A 23,334-nucleotide genomic window follows, 5' to 3' on the forward strand; every position below is an offset into this window, starting at 1 on the left:
TCCCTATAATTGCAAATATAATTATTTCGGCAATAAGGATTACTCATCCGTAGATGCTCCCATACTTCAATATAATCAGGACCATGTGGATTTTTATGGGACTCCTGGACTTGCTCCACGTAGCAACCATATTGATCATCATAGAATGACGTAGGTTGAACATAAGCACAACATTCACAGTCGATATCACGTTCATCACTATGAATATATTGAATATAGCCATCAGTGTAGCACCTAAAAACAGTGTACCAATGGACCCATGGTACTGTTGTATTTATTGTAAAATGACGATTCTGATTGAAACCACCAAAATACACCGGTATCGTAGCATCCCTTGCATCTTCGTATGCTGTCCTCGTCATGGTTTGATTGCTTTGCACCTATTGATATTCAGAGGCATTCTCCGTGAATAATGGTAAAAAATGATGAAATTGAATTAGTAATTGGAGTTAAGCAAGAACATAAAGTAATTGGAGTTAAGCAAGAACATAAACAAAGATAACTACTTATTAAGGCAATAATAAAGTAAAGCATGAATGACAAGCTAAATTAAAAGGTTTTAAAAATTTTGGCTAAGCTAACAAAACAAAAATGTCCCACTGGGCGTGCCAAAAATTGTTAGCGATATTTTGCGAATATGCTAATTTTCAACCTTGTCACGTGTGGTTAGGGTGCGGGCGTGCCAGAGAAGATTACCTCTCAATTAAAATGGTTAAGTTTATGAAATTTGCGCGCCAAAACTTGAATTCTAAACGAAACGATTGGCGAGGGACGCAAGGATTGAAAAAGTCCCTCTTGGGTCTCTCGCGCCGTTATAGAAACTTTGCGAGATAAATTGTTTTTATTTAAGCTAAGCGTATAGATTGAAGACGGGAAAAGTAAAGAAATTGAAGGTGCGAAATTAACACGAGATTTGGTGAAAAATCGGTATTTTATTGATGTAAATCAAGGTTTGAATACATGTGTTTGAGGTAAGCATGAAATTGAAAATGAATTACAATTGAAGAACTTCTATACTAAACATATAGCTAATTCAATTGAACTGGAAGAAGAAATCAAATACAAGGAATTGAAATGCAATTAAAATAAATTGGAATTCGACAACAAACTCGGAGCCACAATAGCTATCTCGGATTGATGTTGAATTTTGGTGTCGGTGCGAGGTCCTTGGAGAGCTGCAACCGGTCGGGCCCGTACGGTATGTGATCTTGGCAATGGCAAAACGTTGGTAGGCAAATGGGGCAGATTTAACCCTCAACTTCGGGAGGCTCGTTTGGATGCTTAAGAACACGGAATTGGACGAGTAAATAGGCTAAATTTAACTTCAGGAGGTCAGGAACAAACTTCTATAAGGGATCGAAGGCTAAAACAGATGCTAAGTAGACGAAATTGGGAGTTGAAAATAACTGGACGAATCTGGAAAATTCTGGAAACAGAATGTCTAAAAGGATTTGGGCTGGACAGATCGGCTTGTAAATAGAGTTTCTGGGCACGGAATTGGGCAAATAAATATACTAGATTGAACTTCAAGACGTCAGGAACAACTTTGTCGAAGGGATTGAAAGCAAAAAATGACTTTAAATAGACGCAATCGGGATTTGAAAGTAATTGGACGAATCTGGAAAATCGATTTGAAAACAGAGCTCTAGCTAGGAATTGAGCAAATTAAAGACTTGGAATACTAAATTGAATTAGAAAAACTTGGAAAGATGCTATTGGAACTTTAATTGGAGCTAAAGAAGAGCTAAAAGAGGAATCGAAGCTAAGAAAAAACGAAGAACGAAAGAAAGAACTTGAAGAACTAAGAAAAAAGGGACTTAAGAACTAAGAACTAGAACTAAGTACTAGAGAGCATTAAGCTCGTTTCCTCTCTAAATCGGATCTTCCAAAGGCGATAGTTGGCTCCTCTACCATTTGGTCATCCTGTAAAAATACAATTTCAGATTTGAACTCGCAGGTCCGGTGGTGGATTGGTAGAAACTCGAATCTGAACTTCTGGACGGATACCTGGCTTAAACCGATGGTGGAAAATCAAATTAATCTCCCTATGAACTCACAATGAGTAATGTGGAAGAATTCTTATCGGGCGATACTTGGCAAAATCTGGATGCTCTACCGGAATCTGTGCAACAGAATGTGATTAACGTTGCCCCCGGTTACGAGGAGGAGGATCGCTGCATATGGGAATTGGACTTATAGGGATGTTTCACCGTGAAAATATATTATGAACATCTAAGTTCCAACACGACCCATGTCCCTTGGAAAAGGTTCATTTGGAATGATTTTACTCCGCCTTCTTGCGCGGCAACTAATTGGCGGATCTTAAATGGCGGCGCAGTAACCTTGGATCGTCTCCAACTCCGAGGGCTTCATCTTGCATCCCGGTGTGAACTGTGCCACACAGAATCGGAATCTGCAAAACACTTATTCATGACCTGCAATTTTGCCTCTCGGATCTGGAAAGAAATCGAGTTCATCTTCGGTATTACCCTGGATATGAATGTTAACATGGATATTTTTTATGGCAATCTGTTTGCTTTTCAGTTTAGCACTTTTGTGGCTGGTCTATGGAAGTTTGCGGTATCTACTAGCTTCTGGATCATATGGTCTTCTCGAACGCAGCAGTGTTAAAAAATGAGCGCCCTTCTATCCAAACTTCGGTCCGCAAATTGAGATCTTGCATCAGGGAATCAAGCTCTCTCATCCCGGGCTCGTGCGGGCACGTACATGCCGATATCAGAACCTTAGGCTTGCTTCTTATCCCTCACCGTCCTCCCCCGGCACTAAATATTATCTTTGTCCGATGGGTCTCCCCTCCGATTGGCTGGATGAAAGTGAACACGGACGGTTCTGCACGTGGGGCTCCTGGAGACGCTGGGGCTGGCGGAATTTTCAGGAATTCTCAAGGCTTCACAAAAGGTTGTTTTGCATTCCCCATCCCAAATTCATATGCTTTCTTAGCAGAACTGCAGGTCGTTATCTTCGCCATTGATCTCGCTTGGGAGCGCGAATGGACTAAGGTTTGGGTCGAGACTGATTCTTCCTATGTGGTTTCTTTGATGCAAAGTAAATCCCATAAGGTGCCTTGGGCTATTCGGCAGGCTTGGCTAAAATGCCTCGCACAGTGTACCTCCATGGAAGTGGTTAAAACCCACATATACCGGGAAGGAAATAGAGCAGCGGACGCGCTTGCTAGCTTTGGAGCAGGCTGCACCGGGATCCGGTGGTGGAGCTCAGCACCTGACTTCTGCACACCTTACATTTTTTATGACATTTGTAATCTAGCTCATTTACGCTTTAGATAACTCTCTCTTTAGGTTGTAATTCTTTTATTCTTTATTTATATTATTCGGGTTTCTGTCTTGACCTTTGGCGGGGGTGCCGACCTAGTTGGGATGTCCGTCTTCGGCTCAAGCCACTCTCCCTATTTTTATTCAAAAAAAAAAATTTCCCCTTTCACCATTCCTTCTCACAGCAAAATCAAAATGTCGCCCAATCCCCTCTTTTTCTCTATCTTTTCCATTTCCTTTGATATTCTAATGTAATAACGCAAACTAAAACAACAATGAAAACAGAAAAAAAGAAGACATAACACCAAAAAGTCCTAGATTAAACAAACTCTAGACAAAGATTATGACAACCTGTAGTTTATTCATCAAAATGACAAAGATAATATCATAATTTGCATACTGATCTTTTTATTCCGCTCAAAAAAAAAACTCTAGACAAAGATTATGACAACCTGTAGTTTATTCATCAAAATGACATCAACAATTTTAAAGAAGATCAATGACATTGGCAATTCTAAACATGATTAAGCATAAAAACATACATGTAAACAATAAGGGTACTAACCAACCATGGTGATTACCTTCATAAAGGCACCATAAGTTGGTCTATTAATCAGCATAACAATAAGATGCTTTTCGATGAACACTCTAATGCCAATCACCTGATCAAATTCGAATAACATCATTCTAAAATCGCTCATCAAACAGCATCCAATGACCATACCTTTCAGTATGCATTACTGATCTAGGGATGTAGTAATTTGACTTTTTCATCTCTTTCAAATTCTTCAAACTGGATGCAGCATTGGCAATTTCCCTACTTGCCAAATTTGCACATCCAGACAGATCAAAGTACTCAATGTTCAAACATGGTTCACAAATTGAGAAAAGCCCTTTCCCTGTTAATGTGGAGAATCGAAGTTCAAGACAGTTCAGATTGGGCATAAATTCCGCAATTGCAGCTACCTCTTCATCCCCATCTTGAGGGCAAGCATTCAGATACTCATCAGGAACAATTCCCACAAGTTGAGAAGGATCTAACTAGTTCAGGAAATTTCTCTTTAGAACTTTAAGATTAGGGCAATTCCTCCCTATCATCACCAGAGATTCACGAGATATTTCATAGCAATAACTTATGTCTATTTCCCTTAGCTTTATACATTTAAAGGCGGTCTGAAACATAGATGCATCAGTAACATTTGGGCAGCTCCTGATTGAAAGAACAAGAAGATTTGGGCACTTGGAGATGCAATTATTTTGTTATTTAACCCTCATAAATCTATAGAATCCAAAGATTTATATTTATGTTGGATCAAGTGATTGTACCTTTCCGCAATGAAATTGACAGAGCGATCGGAGCAGTGTCTAGTGCGAATCTCAGTGAGAGAGGTGTCGCTCCAATCGATGACGGACCGGAGCATGAAATCGATCTTCATCTCGAAATCAGGAATCCACCAGCGAGATGATTCTGTTATTGAATTGAACCGATAGTCGAGATCGAAAGCCGAGTTGACTGATGCCTCTTTGCAGGCACTGAGCCACGATTTGCACACCAACATCGGTCCTCGCCATCGCTGCTCTAAAGTGAGTCTCGAGAAGATGTTGACCAGGCACTCGTGAATCAGTTCAGACCAATCACTGCCGATTCCTGACTCGGTCATTGTTTCAGTTTCAGTTTCAGTTTCATCGTTCTTCATTCGTTCATTCTAGCTATGACGATTTCAAGATTTGAATGTCACAGATTGTTTTTGTACTCTATACCGATATCTTTTCTTGTTAGGGTCTCTAAACTAACAATCAAACATAAAAAATACATAGAGCTGAAATAATGAACTAAAGTAAAAGCAGAGTTGAAAAATCGTTACTCAGCAGATTTATACTGGTTCGGTCTTTAGCCTACCGTCAGTCCTCAAAATACTTTCGTCTGAGTTTTAATCCACTAAAGTACTCTTCCACGAGTAGAGCACAAACCTTTATAAAATAAAATAGAAAGAACTCTTTAAAGTGTTGAAATTAGAGGAACTAAAATTATAATTTGGAGAACTTATAATTTAAAGATTGAAGAATGACACAAAGCACATTTTCACTCAATTTTTATTCTTTTTCATCCAACTTGATACAAAGGAAGACTCTTATATATATATATATATGGCTTGTGAGAACCCTTTTTTAGGTGAGGACACTTCCTTATGGTGAGAACACTCAAAACTATGTAGTTTTGAGTAGGAAAATTTTAAAAAATCGATGCTGCTTATAGGAGGGTTCAAACCTTGGACTCTTCAACTACACTCCACACTGCTTACCACTGAGCCAATTGCTTTTCTTGTATATTATGCCGCGCGCTGCTTAATATATCATTGCCCTTTTAGCTGCTATTGTTTAATATTTGATACATGCACTTATTAATATCGATTAAATATGCATAATAATAAATTATTAATAGGAAAAAAAAAGAAATATGCATAATAATGAATTATTAATTGAAAAAAAATCCAAGAACATGCTCTAATTTCTTATTTATTTAATTCCTCTATATTTTTGTAATTTATATTTTAAAATGTTAAGGACGATGTTCTAAATATTGTTACATGGTAAAGGCTATGCTTACTTTGTTTTTGACAATGTAAGCCTTACTTTGTGTGTTTTCACCATTGGATTAATTTTACACTCCATAATGTTTTAAAAAAACAGTAAATATATGGACCATTTTTGCATTTGTTCTATAATATAATTTATAACTCATATTCTAAATAACATAATGTATGTTCTAAAAAACATAACGTATGTTCTAAAGTTTATATTTTGTGTTCCAAAAATTAAGTATAATGTTATAAAAAAATCAGTAGATATCTCGATCGTTTTTTCATTTGTTCTATAATATAATTTATAACTCATGTTCGAAAAAACATAACACATGTTCTAAAAAACATAACTTATGTTCTAAAAAATATGTCGTATGTTCTAAACTTCATAGTTCGTGTTTTAAAAGTTAAAATATATGTTCTAACGTTTTTTAAAAAAAATATATAGTTTGTGTTCCAAAAATTAAGTATAATGTTCTAAAAAAATCAGTAGATATCTGGATCGTTTTTTCATTTGTTCTATAATATAATTTATAACTCATGTTCGAAAAAAACATAACACATGTTCTAAAAAACATATCGTATGTTCTAAAAAATATGTCGTACGTTCTAAACTTCATAGTTCGTGTTTTAAAAGTTAAAATATATGTTCTAACGTATCTTTTAAAAAATATATTTTTTTATATAACATAAATTACAAAAATATAAATGAATTAGATAAATAAGAAATTAGAGCATGTTCTTAGATTTTAGAATCACAAATACATCACTGAAGTTTTCTTCACAAATTTATGTAATGAGCATTATATAAATAATAGACATGAATCCTCATTACGACTAACTCTTGAATTTTGTTATTAATACTTATTATGCACAATTCTTATTAAACGATAAAACAAAAAAAAACTAGAAAACATTAAAATGAAAAAAACGTTAAAACTTGAAAATACGAAAAACTCGAAAAACGTGATGAAATATTTCCATCACGATTTTTTTTGTTTTTCATCTTTTTTATTGCATTTTTTTCAAGTTTTTCGTGTTTTTTGTTTTTCTCATTTTTCATTCTATTAATAATTCATTATTATGCACATTTTTTTTCTATTAATAATTCATTATTATGCATATTTAATCGATATTAAACAATAGAAACTACTAGTACAATGTTATATTAAGCAGCGCACATGATATAATAAATAAGAGAAGTAATTGTCTTAGTGGTAAGTAGGGTGGAGTGTTGATATGAGAGCTCAAGTTCGAATCCCACAAGTAGCAGTGAGTGTTTTTTTATTGATTTTAATTAATTTTTATACTCAAAACGACGTAGTTTTGAGTGTTCTCACCTAACAAAGTGTCCTCATCTAAGAGGAGGTTCTCACTTGATCCCTCCCACTCCTCATCTACACTCCACCCTACTTACCACTGAGATAATTGCTTCTCTTGTGCATTATATCACGTGCTGCTTAATATACCATTGTGCTAGTAGCTTCTATTGTTTAATATTGGACGCATGTACTTATTAATACCAATTAAATATGCATAATAATGGATTATTAATAGAAAAAAATATGCATAATAATGAATTATTAATAGAAAAAAAAGAAATGTGCATAATAATGAATTATTAATAGAAAAAAATCCAAGAACATGCTCCAATTTCTTATTTATTTAATTCTTTTATATTTTTATAATTTATGTTATTATAAGAAAATATATTTTTTAAAACAGATGTTAGAACATATATTTTAACTTTTAAAACACGAACTATGAAGTTTAGAACGTACGACATATTTTTTAGAACATACATTATGTTTTTTAGAACATGCGTTATGTTTTTTCGAACATGAGTTATAAATTATATTATAGAACAAATGAAAAAACGATCCAGATATCTACTGATTTTTTTAGAATATTATACTTAATTTTTGGAACACAAACTATATATTTTTTAAAACATACGTTAGAACATATATTTTAACTTTTAAAACATGAACTATGAAGTTTAGAACGTACGACATATTGTTTAGAACATACGTTATATTTTTTAGAACATGTGTTATGCTTTTTCGAACATGAGTTACAAATTATATTATAGAACAAATGAAAAAAACGATCTAGATATCTACTGATTTTAAAAAAATATATATATATTTAATTTTTGAAACACAAACTATAAATTTTAGAACATACGTTATGTTATTTAGAATGTGAGTTTTTTTTAACAAAAAAAAATGGTCCATATATTTACTATTTTTTTAAAACATTATCTTAATTTTTAGAACACAAATTATAAAGGTTAGAACATATGTAACAATATTTAGAACATCGTCCTTAATATTTTAAACATAAATTACAAAAATATAGAGGAATTAAATAAATAAGAAATTTGAACATGTTCTTGGATTTTTTCTATTAATAATTCATTATTATGCACATTTATATTTTTTCTATTAATAATTAATTATTATGCGCATTTAATCGATATTAATAAGTGAATGCATCAAATATTAAACAATAGAAGCTAAAAGAGCACTGGTATATTAAGCAGCGCGCGACATACTATACAAGAAAAGCAATTGACTCAGTGGTAAGTAATATGGAGTGTAATTGAAGAAGCCATGGTTTGAACCCCACTTGTAGCAGCATTTTTTAAAATTTTTCCTGCTCAAAACGACGTAGTTTTGAGTGTTCTCACCATAAGGAAGTGTCCTCACTTAAAAAAAGGTTTTCACAGGAGCCCTCTCATATATATATATATATATATATATATATATATATATATATAACTAAAAGCATTTGAATTAATTTTAAACCACATACTTGTCAAATTAAACACCACACATACAAATCTATACCACCTACCATACATTAATCTTTATTTTCTTCAACAAAATAAATGCATTTGACTTATGCATTTGAAGGAAGACTTCTTCCTTATCTTCACGTGAACTTGCCCATTCTTTTTTTATTATTCTTTATTCAAAATTAAGTTTAATTTTAGTTTAATATTTTAACATGCTCCATTTAACTTAATTTTCTGTGATTCCCAATTGTGCTCTCAAATGGCTGAATATATCGTACTTCAACACCGTTAGTTTGCTAACGGAAGAAGTACATGGTACCATTTTGCAAACTTTTAAACCATATGGGTGTTGTTCAAAAACAGGTGTAACCACAAGGTTTATTTTTGTATTTTTCGCTTAAATCTACATATAAAAAATAGGGTAAATAATTTATTAGTTCCCAATTTTTTACCCAACACATTGTTTAGTCCCCCTATTTTGAAAAACACATTATAAGATCTCTATCTTTTGTCAATATTAACCATTTAGTCCTTCTGTCTAGTTTTTTTCGATTTTTAACCGAACATATCTTAACTTTTAGGATAGCCATAGTAGATACAAAATGACCATGTTACTCTGTTATGTTATGTCTGTCTGTTTATGTCAAATATAACGGTTAAAAATCTAAAATAAAATATACAGAATGACCAAAGGGTTAATATTGACAAAAGCTAGGGATCTTGTAATGTGTTTTTTTAAAATAGAGAGACTAAACAGTGTGTTAGGTAAAATATAGGGGACTAATAAATTATTTACTCTAAAAAATATTAAAATTATTATATTTACATGTCACGTATCAAAAATAATATCATGTATCCAAAAAATTAACAAATTTGTTAGTTTTCCATCTAAAATAGGTTAATGGCATCTATGAGAATACTTTAGGAGGTAAATGTTAGTATTAAATAATATTACAGTGGCCAAATGATAAAATTTTGGATACTACAAAGTCGAAATAGAGGTTTAATCCCATAAAAATATGTAGATTTTTTTTTTTGGTAAACAAGGAAGACTCAATTACACCCTAACAAATCTGATAAACATTAACCCTCTCGAACCAGGAGAGACAATTTCCTGAAGGCGTGCAGGAAGCACATTAAATTTATAATGACCTAAGGGATAAGAATTTGCGAAGTTCGTCAAGCAGTCAGCATCACGATTGCCTTCTAAACATGCACAAAGATAGCAGTCCAGTCTCTCTTTCGGAGATCCTGGCATGAGGTAATCAACTATGAATAGGGGTGATGGATCACACCAGTCAGAAACTGCAATAGAACCTTTGAATCAAGCTCCACAACCACCTTGCGGAATCTCTTACCCCAATCTAGACAAAGACCATAATAGATACCGCATATTTCAACTAAAGTGACAGTACAAAACCCAATGTTAACTCCAAAACCCCCTAGCCATGACCCTATTGCATCCGGGATTAAACCTCCAGCTGAAGCAGGTCCCGAGTTTCCTTTACATGCCCCATCTCTATTGGCCTTGACCCAACCTTGGCAACTCTCGAACCGAGTCAGTCTTGACCCAAACCTTACCTTGCGAATTCTCAAGCCAAGTCAAGCTCGACCCAACCCCAACCTTGGTAATTCTCAAGACGAGTCAGTCTTGACCCAAACCCAACCTTGTCAATTCTCGAACCAAGTCAAGCTCAACCCCAACCCAACCTTAGCAATTCTCGTGCCGAATCGATCTTGACCCGAACCCAACTTTGCCAATTCTCAAGCCAAACCAGTCTTGATTGGTCTCGGTAACACCCCTAATCCAAACCTACTTCCTCCAAGAAAATTACTTTAAATCAATTTGTTTGATTCAAAAAGTTAAATTAGTCAAAATTATATAGCTATTGTCTTGCAGAAGGAGTGGTAAAAAATGATAAAATGGAAGGATGAAGAAGAAACCCCTAACATTTTGGATCAGGAGCAATTTTACCCCTAACGTCTAAAATGGTGCAATTTACCCCTAATATTGGAAGCCAGGAGCAATTTTACCCCTAACATTGATAAATTATGTCAATTTGATTCATCAAACTGTCTTCTCGGTCATGAATCTTGCCATCTAGACTTCACACGTGCGTCATTTTATCAGTAACAAATCACAAACATGTGTTGAGATGTGAAAAAAATATACTGTCTTTCGTACGAATTAGACAAAAAAACAAAAAATTCACCGAATTTATAAATATTAATCTCTAATTCTATTATTAAATTACAAAAACATGAAATCCATTTTTTAGAATGAATTGATATGCAATTGGTGCAAAATAAGGAACAAAAATATATATGTTTTATATATGAGGAATTTTATTTGGTATGGGTCCATTAATTGCAAAAAGCTTGTCACTGTCCCTTGGAAAATTTGTTGTCAAAACTTCAAGGATGGAGGTCTTGGAATCAAGAATCTGACTATTCTAAACAAGGCGCTGAATGAAAAGATGGCTTGGGGTCTTGTTCAGGAAAAGTCTCTCTGCTTTAACTTACTCAGAACTCGTTTTCTCAATAAAGCGGGATAGTCACGACATTATATCATGAATTCTTCTATTTGGGGCTCGATAAAATCCATTTATTCTGAAGTTTAGCATCACTGTTTTTGGTGGATTGGTCAGCGCTCTGAACTTAATTTTTGGAATAGGGCTTGGATGTGTCCTTCAGTGGCTGCACAGGTTGGCCTATCTGCTAGTCAACGACGCTTTTGTTTTGATTTGGTGAAGGATTATTTGGATGGTAATAATTGGCATAATCTACCCATGTTACCTGCGATGTGGAGAATAGATTGCGGAATATTAGGCGGGGAAGGGACGATATTGATATATGTGTTTGGAAGCCTGCTGCGAGTGGGGTTCTAACTGTAAAGCTCATGTACGCTTGGCTTAGATCTCCTCCTACTCAACAGCCTTGGAGTCGTTTTTTACGGTGTCGGAGTGTTCCTCCTACACACTCACTTATTGGATGGCGAGCTTATCTTGGGTATTTACCGACACATGATCAGTTTCAGTTGCGCGGCTGTCAAGTTGCTTCTTGTTGTAGTTTGTGCTCGTTAGATACTGAAACGTCAGACCATCTTTTTGTCTCCTGTCGGTTTTCCAAATTTATTTGGCATATGTGTTAGCTCATTGTTTGGAAGACGAATTAACACGGACTCGACTCTTAGGATTCTGGTTGATCATGCTATTATTCAACATTTCAGTACTCAAATCGCTGATTTGTGGGCGGCAGTAATTGTTAATACGATTTGGGCTCTATAGCTTGCTGGTAATAGGTCCATTTTTTAGGATGAGATGGCTGATACTTCGATCACGCTAAGACGGATTTGGGGAGTTATTCATGAATCTACTCACACTCGATGGGGCTCCGTTTGGAATTCGCTAGTTAAACTTCAAATCATAGGTGAGCTCGAGATTGAAAAGCATCTTGCTAAGGCTTCACGCATTACTCCGATTTTTTGGCAACCACCTCCGAGGGATTGGATTAAGATCAATACTGATGCATCTATCATGGGTGCTCCTGGTCCTGCGGGTTGCATAGGTATTTATCGCTCACATACTGGCATGTGCCTTTGTGCATTTGCCTTTTCGATTGGAAGTTCCTTTGCTTATATTGCTGAACTATCTGATGCTGTTTACGCCATTGACATGGCTATCAGCAAAGGTTGGCAGAAAATTTGGCTTGAAAGCGACTCAATGTATGTTATGCAGATGTTCAAATCTAAATCTTGTTCGGTTCTTTGGTTGCTTAGACAAAAGTGGTTCAATTGTTTAAATCAGATTGTTTTGTGGCTTTTGTGGTTTCTCATATTTTTCGTGAAGGAAATCATGTTGCGACTCGCTTGCAAATTATGGGCGGACGGCAACAGCATCGACTTGGTGGGATGTTGTCCCAAATTTTTATGGTTCGGTCTTTTTTCATGATCGTGTAGGACGCTGCGTTTATCGTCTTTCCTAAATTCTTTGGCTTCATTTTATTCTTTATTCTTTTTTATGACATTTTATTATTATTTTAATAAATTTGGTTTGGGCTTTTTTGGGTCTGTGGTGGGGGTGCCAGTATAGCTGGGATGTTCGCCGCTTACCCTTACTCGCTAACCAATCTTTAATCAAAAAAATAATAGTGTTTGAAATTGACCCAAATTATCAATGTTAGGGGTAAAATTGCTCTTGGCTACAAATGTTAGAGATAAAATTGCATCATTTTAGACGTTAGAGGTAAAATTGCTCCTGACCCAAAACGTTAAGTGTATTTTTGCACCTTAACCCATAAAACAAAACATAAACACATCAACCTCCCTACCCTCTAAAATTAAAGTTTAACATCAAATGCAATATTGAATGATTTTGATGTTAATTTTGATCTTAAAAAATCAAGTTTTAGGGATAATTCATAAAAATATCGCTAACATTGATGGTCAATAGTAATTTTACTATTAATGTCTAAAATTGTGCAATTTGACTAATAACATTGGCTATCAAAAGCGATTTTACCCCGTAATATTAACAAATTAGGTCAATTTAAGAAATAATTTATCAAAATGTGTCTTCTAGATTATAAATCTTGTCATCTTCGCTATATACGTACATCATTTTATTACTTGTCAATAGTAGATCACAAACAAATATTACCATGTCCTCCAATATTTTTAAAAGGCAAAAAGCATCTTGAGATATCTGGTCTTTTATTTAGACACATTAAAATCCTAATCGTTTTATTTTTATCACATTAAACCCCCGATGACCATAAAAATTAGTTTTTAATATAAAAATGGATTAGGATGTACTCATTTCATATGTGTTAGAAATTTTTGTTTTTAACTATTACAAACAGTTTTTAATATGTGTGATGTGATTATAGGAAAACCATAAAAACCTTATATCGAGCTATAAATAAATAATATAATTTCATATGCATATGAAATTAATAACACTTTTTTTAACTGTATTAGATATTCACAAATAACCTATTTGACAAGAAAAGACTTAATGTGATAGAAAATAAAAGATCAGAGAGTTGATGTGTCCAAATAAAGTATTTTTCGTCACAAAAAATTTGACGATTTTTTCATATTTTTTTATGTCTAGGCGAATGAATCTCGTGTCTGCCCATAGGTCAGGAGAGAGATTCACCCACCTAAGCATAAAACAGGCGAATTCTCTAAAAAAATTATGAAAAGGATAAAATTGTCCAAATGGAGGCGATAAATAACGACACCCTATATGAAGAAGAAGAAATAAATAAAACAAAACATAAATGTGAAGGTGTATTCATATCATACACACATCGACCTCCTCACCCTCTAAAATGGCTTAATACATTACCAGCTCCCTAAACTTGTCCAAAATAGTAGATTGACTCCCTGAACTTTGCAAGTGTCTCACCAGCTCTCTAAACTTGCTTATTTCGTATCACCAGCTCCCTAAACTTGTCCATAAAAGTGCATTAGTTCCCTAAACTTTGCAAGTATCTCACAAACTCCCTAAACTTGCTTATTTTGTAACAACTAAATACAAAAACTTATTAAACCTAATTTCTATAAATACATTTTGATCTATCCGAGAGGTAATTTTTTTGCTTTTCCTACATTTCAACCTATTATAAGAGTTAGTGTTGCAGGTTTGAGATATTGAATGGATGATGATCGAGAGTTAGTATTATGGTTTTTATATTTAATTGTTATAGAATAAGCAAGTTTGGGGAGTTGATAAGACATTTGCAAAGTTCAGGCAGCTAATCTACTTTTATTGACAGGTTTAGGGAGCTAGTGATAAGAAATAAGCAAGTTTAGGGAGCAGGTGAGACACTTGTAAGGTTCAGTGAGTCAATCTACTATTTTGGACAAGTTCATGGAGCTGGTGATGTATTGGGCCCTCTAAAATTAAAGTTTAACATCAAATGCATAGTGAAAAATAATTTTACTTCTAACGTCTAAAATAGTGCAATTTTAACCATAAGGTTAGCTACCAAGAGCGATTTTACCCCCAAACGTTAACAAGTTAGGTCAACTTAAGAAAAAATGTGTCAAACTGTCTTCAGTTATGAATCTTGTCATCTCACTACATACATACGTACATCATTTTATCACTCGTTAGTAATATATCACAAATAAATATTACCATGTCCTATATTCTTAAAAGGCAAAAAGCATCGTCAGGCCTCCGATCTTTTATTTTTTGGTGTATTAAACCTCTAATCTTTTATTTAGATATATTGAGCCACTGATTTTTTATTTTCTCACATTAAGCCCTTGCTTATAAAATAGGATAATTATGAATATCTAATATAGTTAAAAAAAATTTTTATTAATAATGTCATCTATTGAAATTATATTTTTTACAACTCAAAATAAATTTTCTACAGTTTTCTTATAGCTACATTGCACATTAAAAACTAGTTCGTACATATTTCTAACATATGGAAACAATTAGAGAATGGAAATACACAAAAATATCTGAAAATAAAGAACATAATTCATTTTAACCATATGACAATGTTCAAAAGTGAATTATAGTAAAATAAAAAAATAATAAAAACCCTAGGCGGAAAAAACGGCTAGGGGTAAAAAAACGCTCAGAAACTTAGACAGAGAAAATCAGAATGGATTCTCGATTTTAAGTACCTAACAGTCGCATAAGCGGTCTATACGATCTTTTTCTTAAACGCTTAACAATTATTATATGTAAAGTAGTCAATAATTTTCTATTTTCTAACTTCGTTTAGACAAGATAAATCACCACAAAAACTCAAGGAATATAGTCTACAGTAAATTGATTATGTTGAGTGAAAAGATTGAAAATGAAGATATTCCACCAAAATAAAAATGCAAGAAAAGAATATGTGAGCTGCTAAATATCGCTTCAAAATTACTTATCACCACCTCCATTGGACTTTATTCTTTTTATAATTTTGATCAAAAACTGAAAATTCTCTCTCCAAATCATAATAAGGTGTTTTTAGGTGTTTGTCTAAATCAGTGGTGCTTTGTATTAACGAGATGTTTGGTGTTCTATTGGGATAGGGATAAAGATAAAGGTTGAGATAGGGATAAGGATAAATGGTTGGGATAAGGATAATATATGATAGTCGTGAATTATTATTCAATGTTTGGTATATGGCATAGGTATAGGGATAGAGATAAAATAATAAATTTTACTATTTTAACGTTATTTAAACAATATAACATTAATTTGAGGGATAAAATGAACTTTTCCATCCTATTAAAATCGCATGAGCTTATCCCACCTCCTTATACCACCACCCTCCTAGGTATAGGATTTGAAGGATAAGAGACTTATCCCTCATCCGTCTCAAGCTTTTATCTCTCAAACAAATACGGGATAACTTATCTCATGTTTTTTTATCCTTATCACACAGTCTATATCCCTTCTAACAAACACATCGTAAGAGTAAAGTACAAAACCATTTGTAAAGAGGTAAAGAGCCCCATTTTTTTCTCGGTGTTTTCGAAAAAAAGTTCCCATTTCACCATTCCTTCTCACAGCAAAATCAAAATGTCGCCCAATCCCCTCTTTTTCTCTCTCTTTACCTTTTCCTTTGATCTTCTACTGTAATAACGCAAACTAGAGCAACAATGAAAAAAGAAAAAAAAGAAGACACAACACCAAAAAATCCTAGATTAAGACAAACTCTAGACAAAGATGACAAAGATTATAACAACTTGTAGTTTATTCATCAAAATGACAAAGATAATATCATAATTTACATACTGATCTTTTTATTCCACTCTAAAAAAGAAAACAAACTCTAGACAAAGATTATGACAACCTGTAGTTTATTCATCAAAATGACAAAGATAATATCATAATTTGCATACTGATCTTCTTTTTATTCCACTCCAAAAGAAAACAAACTCTAGACCAGTGTTATAAAACTCGGACTGGACCGGTCGGTTCGACCGGTCGAACCAAAAACTGGCTAGACTTCCAGTCTGAGTTACAACAGGTTTTTTGATTTATAAAAAACCGGCGAGAACCGAAGTTAAACCGGAAACCTTCGGTCAGGCCGGAAACCAGTGCAACCCCAGTTCTTTAACCTTTAAATAAAAATTTAAAACTTACTTAACAAAGTATTTATAAATGAAATAAAATTCATTATACTAGGCCCATCAATAAAATTCATTGCACAATGCCCGTATCCTGGTGGATCAGTAATTGATCTTTTGATCCATAAACTCCTCTATTTATAATTGCAAAACCTACCCCATTCTCCTCAAACAAGCGATGTGGGACTTTTTTTTTTCCTCAAGAGTGAACACTACTGCGGCTCGTTTCTTTACTAAGTGATTATTATATTCAATTATTATTACTATTAGACCTCATCCCATAAAAGTCATTTATTAATTACTTTGTATTTTTAATTTATTATCATAGTTTCATTAATTACAACAATTTGTTGTAAGTATTTTTTGAAAGCACATTTATTGTAAGTTTATATTTATAATTAACTATAGTTTAACTAAATCAATATTTGTTTATATTTATAAATTTAAATTAATTATATATGATTAATATATATATTTTATTTATTACGTCATCCGGTCTGACCAATCCGAGCCATCCGATCCGACCAAGTGCCCCGTGACCAGTTATAAATCCGGTTTGATGTCCGGTCCGGTTCTGATAACATTGCTCTAGACAAAGATTATGACAACATGTAGTTTATTCATCAAAATGACACAGATAATATCATAATTTGCATACCAATCTTTTTATTCCACTCCAAAAGAAAACAAACTCTAGACAAAGATTATGACAACCTGTATGTTTATTCATCAACATGATAAAGATAATATCATAATTTGCATACTGATCTTTTTATTCCACTCCAAAAAAAACAAACTCTAGACAAAGATTATGACAACCTGTATGTTTATTCATCAAAATGACATCAATAATTTTAAACAAGATCAATGACATTGACAATTCTAAACATGATTAAGCATAAAGACATACATGTGAACAATAAAGGTACTAACCAACCATGGTGATTACCTTCATAAAGGCACCATAAGTTGGTCTGTTAATCAGCATAACAACAAGATGCTTCTGGATGAACACTCCAATGCCAATCACCTTATCAAATTCGAATAACATCATTCTGAAATCGCTCATCAAACAGCCTCCAATGACCATACCTTTCAGTATGCATTACAGATCTAGGGATGTAGTAATTTGACTTTTTCATATCTTTCAAATTCTTTAAACTGGATGCAGCATTGGCAATTTCCCTACTTGCCAAATTTGCACATCCGGCCAGATCAAAGTACTCAATGTTCAAACATGCTTCACAAATTGAGGAAAGCCCCTTCCTTGTTAATGTGGAGAATCGAAGTTCAAGACGGTTCAGATTGGGCATAAATTCGGCAATTGCAGCTGCCTCTTCATCCCCATCTTGAGGGAAAGCATTCAGATACTCATCAGGAACAATTCCCACAATTTGAGAAGGATCTAACCAGTTCAGTAAATTTCTCTTTAGAACTTTAAGATTAGGGCAATTCCTCCCTATCATCACCAGAGCTTCACGAGATATTTTATAGCAATAACTTATGTCTATTTCCCTAAGCTTTGTGCATTTAAAGGCGATCTGAAACATAGAAGCATCAGTAACATTTGGGCAGCTCCTGATTGAAAGAACAAGAAGATTTGGGCACCTGGAGATGCAATTATTTTGTTATTTAACCCTCAAATCTACAGAATTCAAAGATTTATATTTATGTTGGATCAATCAATCTACAGAAATCAAAGATTTATATTTATGTTGGATCAATCAATCTACAGAATTCAAAGATTTATATTTATGTTGGATCAAGTGATTGTACCTTTCCGCAACTAAATTGACAGAGTGATCGGAGCAGTGTCTAGTGCGAATCTCCGTGATAAAGGCGCCGCTCCAATCGACGACGGACCGGAGCATGGAATCGATCTTCATCTCGAAATCAGGAATCCACCAGTCAGATGATTCTCTTATTGAATTGAACCGATAGTCGAGATCAAAAGCCGTGTTGAGTGATGGCTCTTTGCAGGCACTGAGCCACGATTTGCACACTAACATCGGTCCTCGCCATCGTTGCTCTAAAGTGAGTCTCGAGAAGATGTTGATCAGGCACTCCTGAATCAGTTCAGACCAATCGCTGCCGATTGCTGACCCGGCCATTGTTTCAGTTTCACCGTTCTTCATTTCCGTTCATTCTAGCTATTACATGCGTCTAATAATTCTACAATGGAGCTCCCATTTTATAGTCGCAATTGCAAGCTTTTCTTTATTTCATGGGATAATAATTCATTAGTCCCTTATTCTTTACCTAACACTTCAGTCGCCATATTTTGAAAAACATATTATAAGGTATCTAACTTTTGTTAATATTAACACTTTGATCTTTTTATCAAGTTTTTTTAGACTTGTAATCGTTATATTTTAACATAAACATATATATATAAAATAACAGAGTAACATGGTCAACTTGTATTGTACTCTGGTTATCCTAAAAGCTAAGATATATTTAGAGTGGCGGATCCAGGATTTGACGGAGCGGGATCAAAACTCTATGTAAAAAAAAATTAGATTAATGTTTGTAGCCAAGAGCAAAAATACATCCAGGGGCAATTTTATTCCTAACGTCTAAAATGGTGCAATTTTACCCCTAATGTTTGTAGACAAGAATAATTTTACCCCTAACATTGATAAATTGGATCAATTCCAGACACTATTATAACATACAGTCATTTTTTTATTTATTTTGCACCAATTGCATATCAATTTGTTCTCAAAAAATATAATGTTTTTTGTAATTTAATAATAAAATTGGAGATTAATATTTATAAATTCGGTGAATTGTTTGAATTTTTTTTGTCTAATTCGTACAAAAGACAATATATTTTCAATATTTTTTTCTTATTTTTTTCACATCCCAACATATGTTTGTGATTTGTTACTGATAAAATAACGCATGTGTGAAGTGTAGATGACAAGATTCATGATCGAAAAGACAGTTTGATGAATTATTTCTCAAATTGACCCAATTTATCAACGTCAGGTAAAACTGTTCTTGGCTTCCAACATTAGGGATAAAATTGCATTATTTTAGATGTTAGGGATAAAATTGCTCCTGGCCCAAAATGTTAGGGTTATTTTTATATATTAACCATTCTTTTTGGATTAAAAAAAAATTAGGAATGAAAGAGGGACAAATGCCACATTTGACCCCTACATCTATCCCTGTATATTTAGTTAAAAATTAAAAAAAATAGATAAAAGGATCGCAACATTAATATTGGTAAAAACAAACGGGAGTAATAAATTATTTACCCTTATTTTAGGTAGTCAAAAACTCCTATCCGCCTCCTTTGCTTTGCTGCCGAGAACAAGCTTCCAGTTCTATGACTAATTCTACAATCAACCTTCCATTTTATAGTATCAAGTTTTTATTTCTTTTCCTTAATTACCCTTTGCTACCTAAAGCAAGGTCCCTTCAGCACAAAGGCATTTTAGTCATTCAACCTTCCACCTTGTATTTGGTAATTGGACCGTAGTAATTAGGGTAAATTACACCTATGGCCACTGAACTTTACCTATTTTCACATTATGACCACTGAACTTCATTTCTTCCCGGTATGGCCACTGAACTTTACACTTTTTAACACTGGTGGCCACTTAATGCCTCAAAACGACCATTGACGGCTAACAATAAAAATCCAAAACGTTAATGATATTCTAAAGAACTTTAATTCTTGAAAATTTTCGTTTTTAGGTTATTTAGGGGTTAATTACATCCATGGCCACTGAACTTTATCCATTTTCACATTATAGCCACTGAACTTCATTTCTTCCCGGTATGGCCACTGAACTTTACACTTTTTAACATCGGTGGCTACTCAGTTTTAACTAACTTCTCAAAATGATCGTTAACGACCTCAAAATGAAAATATTCAAGAATTAAAGTTGTTCAGAACGGCATTTACCATGAAACCACATTTTTTATTTTTGAAAACCACATTTTTTTGGAGCTTTCTCTCTCTAAAAATTCATTTTCTCTCTCCTAACCAAACAACACCCAAATGACCTCAAAACGAAAAATTTCAAGAATTAAAGTTCCTTAAAATGTCATTAACTCTTTGGATTTTTTATTTTTAACCGCCAACGGTCGTTTTGAGACGTTAAGTGGCCACCAGTGTTAAAAAGTGTAAAGTTCAGTGGTCATACTGGGAAGAAATGAAGTTCAGTTGCTATAATATGAAAATGGGTAAAGTTCAGTGGCCATGGGTGTAATTTATCCGTTATTTAGGTGTTGTTTGGTTAGGAGAGAAAGTGAATTTTTAGAGAGAGAAATCTCAAAACAAAATGTGATTTGGTAATTGGTAATTTGAGAGAGAAAGGCATTTTAGTCATTCAACCTTCCACCTTGTATTCGGTAATTGGACCGTAGTAAATAGGGTAAATTACATCCATGGCTACTGAACTTTATTCCTTCCTGGTATGATCACTGAACTTTACACTTTTTAACACCAGTAGCCACTTAACGCCTCAAAACGACTATTGATGGCTAAAAATATAAAATCCAAAGCGTTAATGATATTCTAAGGAACTTTGATTCTTGAAAATTTTTGTTTTGAAGCCATTTAGGTGTTATTTGGTTAGGAGAGAGAAAGTTAATTTTTAGAGAGAGAAAGCTCCAAAAAATGTGATTTTCAAAAATAAAAAATATGCTTTCATGGTAAATGTCGTTCTGAACAACTTTAATTCTTGAATATTTTTATTTTAAGGTCGTTACTGGTCATTTTGACAAGTTAGTTAAAATTGAGTGGCCACAAATGTTAAAAATGTAAAGTTCAGTGATTATACTGGAAAGAAATGAAGTTGAGTGCCTATAATATGAAAATGGGTATATTTCAGTGGCCATGGGTATAATTTACCCGTAGTAGTTATGTATCTTTGACCAAGACCTTCAAAATCAATTTGTGTTAAAGTACATCATGGTCCTTCAACTTTAATTCTATTTTCTTTATGCTTTTTAATCTTTGAAATCCTACATATCATTGGCAAAAAGCATTATTAGACCCTTGTCTTTCATTTTTTAATTTATTAAGATTTTGATTTTTTATTTGGATACATTAAGTCCCTGATTATTTATTTTTTGTCTCATTAAACTATTTATGACCAAATTAGCAAGTTCTGAACATTTAATTCGGTTAACAGACTGTTATTCATTGCATCTGCATTCGAAATTTGTATTTTTTTCATTGTTTGAATGCAGTTTTAGATGTGTAATGTAGTTGTAGAAAAACTGTAAAAACCTTAATTTAAACTGTAAAAAATATTTTTTAATAATTTCAAATACAGATGAAGTTAATAACATAATTTTAATAGAATTAAATATTCATAACTTACTAATTTGGTCATAAAGGGCTTAATGAGACCAAAAATAAAAAATCAGAAGCTTAATGTATCCAAATAAAATATAATGACTTAATAAACTATAAAATAAAAGATCAAGGGCCTAAAGATATTTTTTACCCATATAATCCTTTTAACTTTATTATTTAACAGATCAATCAAGGGCTTGATCAAGGACTTAAGGACTTAGCATATCCATTTAAAAATCCATCATGAGCTTGATATCTAAAATATGCAGGGACTTAGAAAAAAATTCGTTAACGTTCTCGGTGAATTACATATTTACTTTTAACGTATGAAATTATACAAATTTATTTTTAATATTTTCAATCAAGATTGATTTTACACATATGTACCGTAATTTTGAAAGACTGGTTTGGCCATTAATCTTTTTTTAATAAATAAAAAAGGAAACAACAATAAAAAAAAAAAACTAAGGTGGAACCATCTTAGGTAAGCCAGCTCTCACGAGATCATCCAGCAGCAACCTTCGAATATCAACCGGCGGGAGCAGAAGATGAGTAACACATGGTTCAAGAGCATGAGCGCTGCTAGCCATAAAATCAGCAACCCGATTTTACTCTCGGAACACATACCGAAGACGAACACACTCGAAGTTCCTGAGAAGCAGCTTGATACCTTTGAAAAGGTTCCGACCAATACACGCAGTATCTCTATCCTCATTAATAGCTGCCACTATCTCAGCATTATCCGACTCAATCTCAATCTATCGACAACTCTTGCTCAAAGCAAGAGAGATACCAGGAAAAAGACCCCAAATTTCTGCATCATATGTGTTACCTATACTGATGTTATGGCAGAAACCAGCCACCCATTTTCCATGACAATCACGAATAACCCTTCCTGTAGAAATTGAATCATCACTTAACTTCGAGCCATCAATATTAAGTTTATACCATCCTACTGGAGGCTTCGCCCAGTGAACGAGATTGGCCATTATTTAAATATAATATTAGACTTTCCAAACATTAATTATATTTAATATATTTTTTGTGTTACTAACACAACTACAAAAAAAAATCTATTAAATTGTTAACAACTAAGTATCTAAAATGATTATTATATTAATATAGTTAGAAATAACTAATTAAAAAAAGCATGAAACTGATAGCATATCGATAAACTTGTTTGGAATGTCGAATATAACAGTCAAATAACTATTAAAACAATCCGTTCAAATTTTCAACTAGATAGAGATAAA

The 23,334-nt window shown here is 33.4% G+C and overlaps 1 protein-coding gene and 1 pseudogene across 1 annotated transcript; both read right to left on the reverse strand.

The window, feature by feature from the left end:
• Positions 1–3,673: 3,673 nt before the first annotated feature.
• On the reverse strand, positions 3,674–5,162 carry LOC136201358 (F-box protein SKIP1-like; annotated as a pseudogene).
• A 12,354-nt stretch (positions 5,163–17,516) lies between these two features.
• On the reverse strand, positions 17,517–18,942 carry LOC136201040 (F-box protein SKIP1-like). The gene is made up of 2 exons (XM_065991587.1): positions 18,541–18,942; positions 17,517–18,372 (listed from the first exon to the last, which is right to left on the reverse strand). Exons 1-2 carry the CDS (start codon positions 18,897–18,899, stop codon positions 17,799–17,801), a joined length of 933 nt encoding a protein of 310 aa, XP_065847659.1. The 5' UTR covers positions 18,900–18,942; the 3' UTR covers positions 17,517–17,798.
• Positions 18,943–23,334: the final 4,392 nt, after the last annotated feature.

This window comes from Euphorbia lathyris, chromosome 7 (assembly GCF_963576675.1).
Source record: "Euphorbia lathyris chromosome 7, ddEupLath1.1, whole genome shotgun sequence".
In the NCBI taxonomy this organism is placed as follows: domain Eukaryota; kingdom Viridiplantae; phylum Streptophyta; class Magnoliopsida; order Malpighiales; family Euphorbiaceae; genus Euphorbia; species Euphorbia lathyris.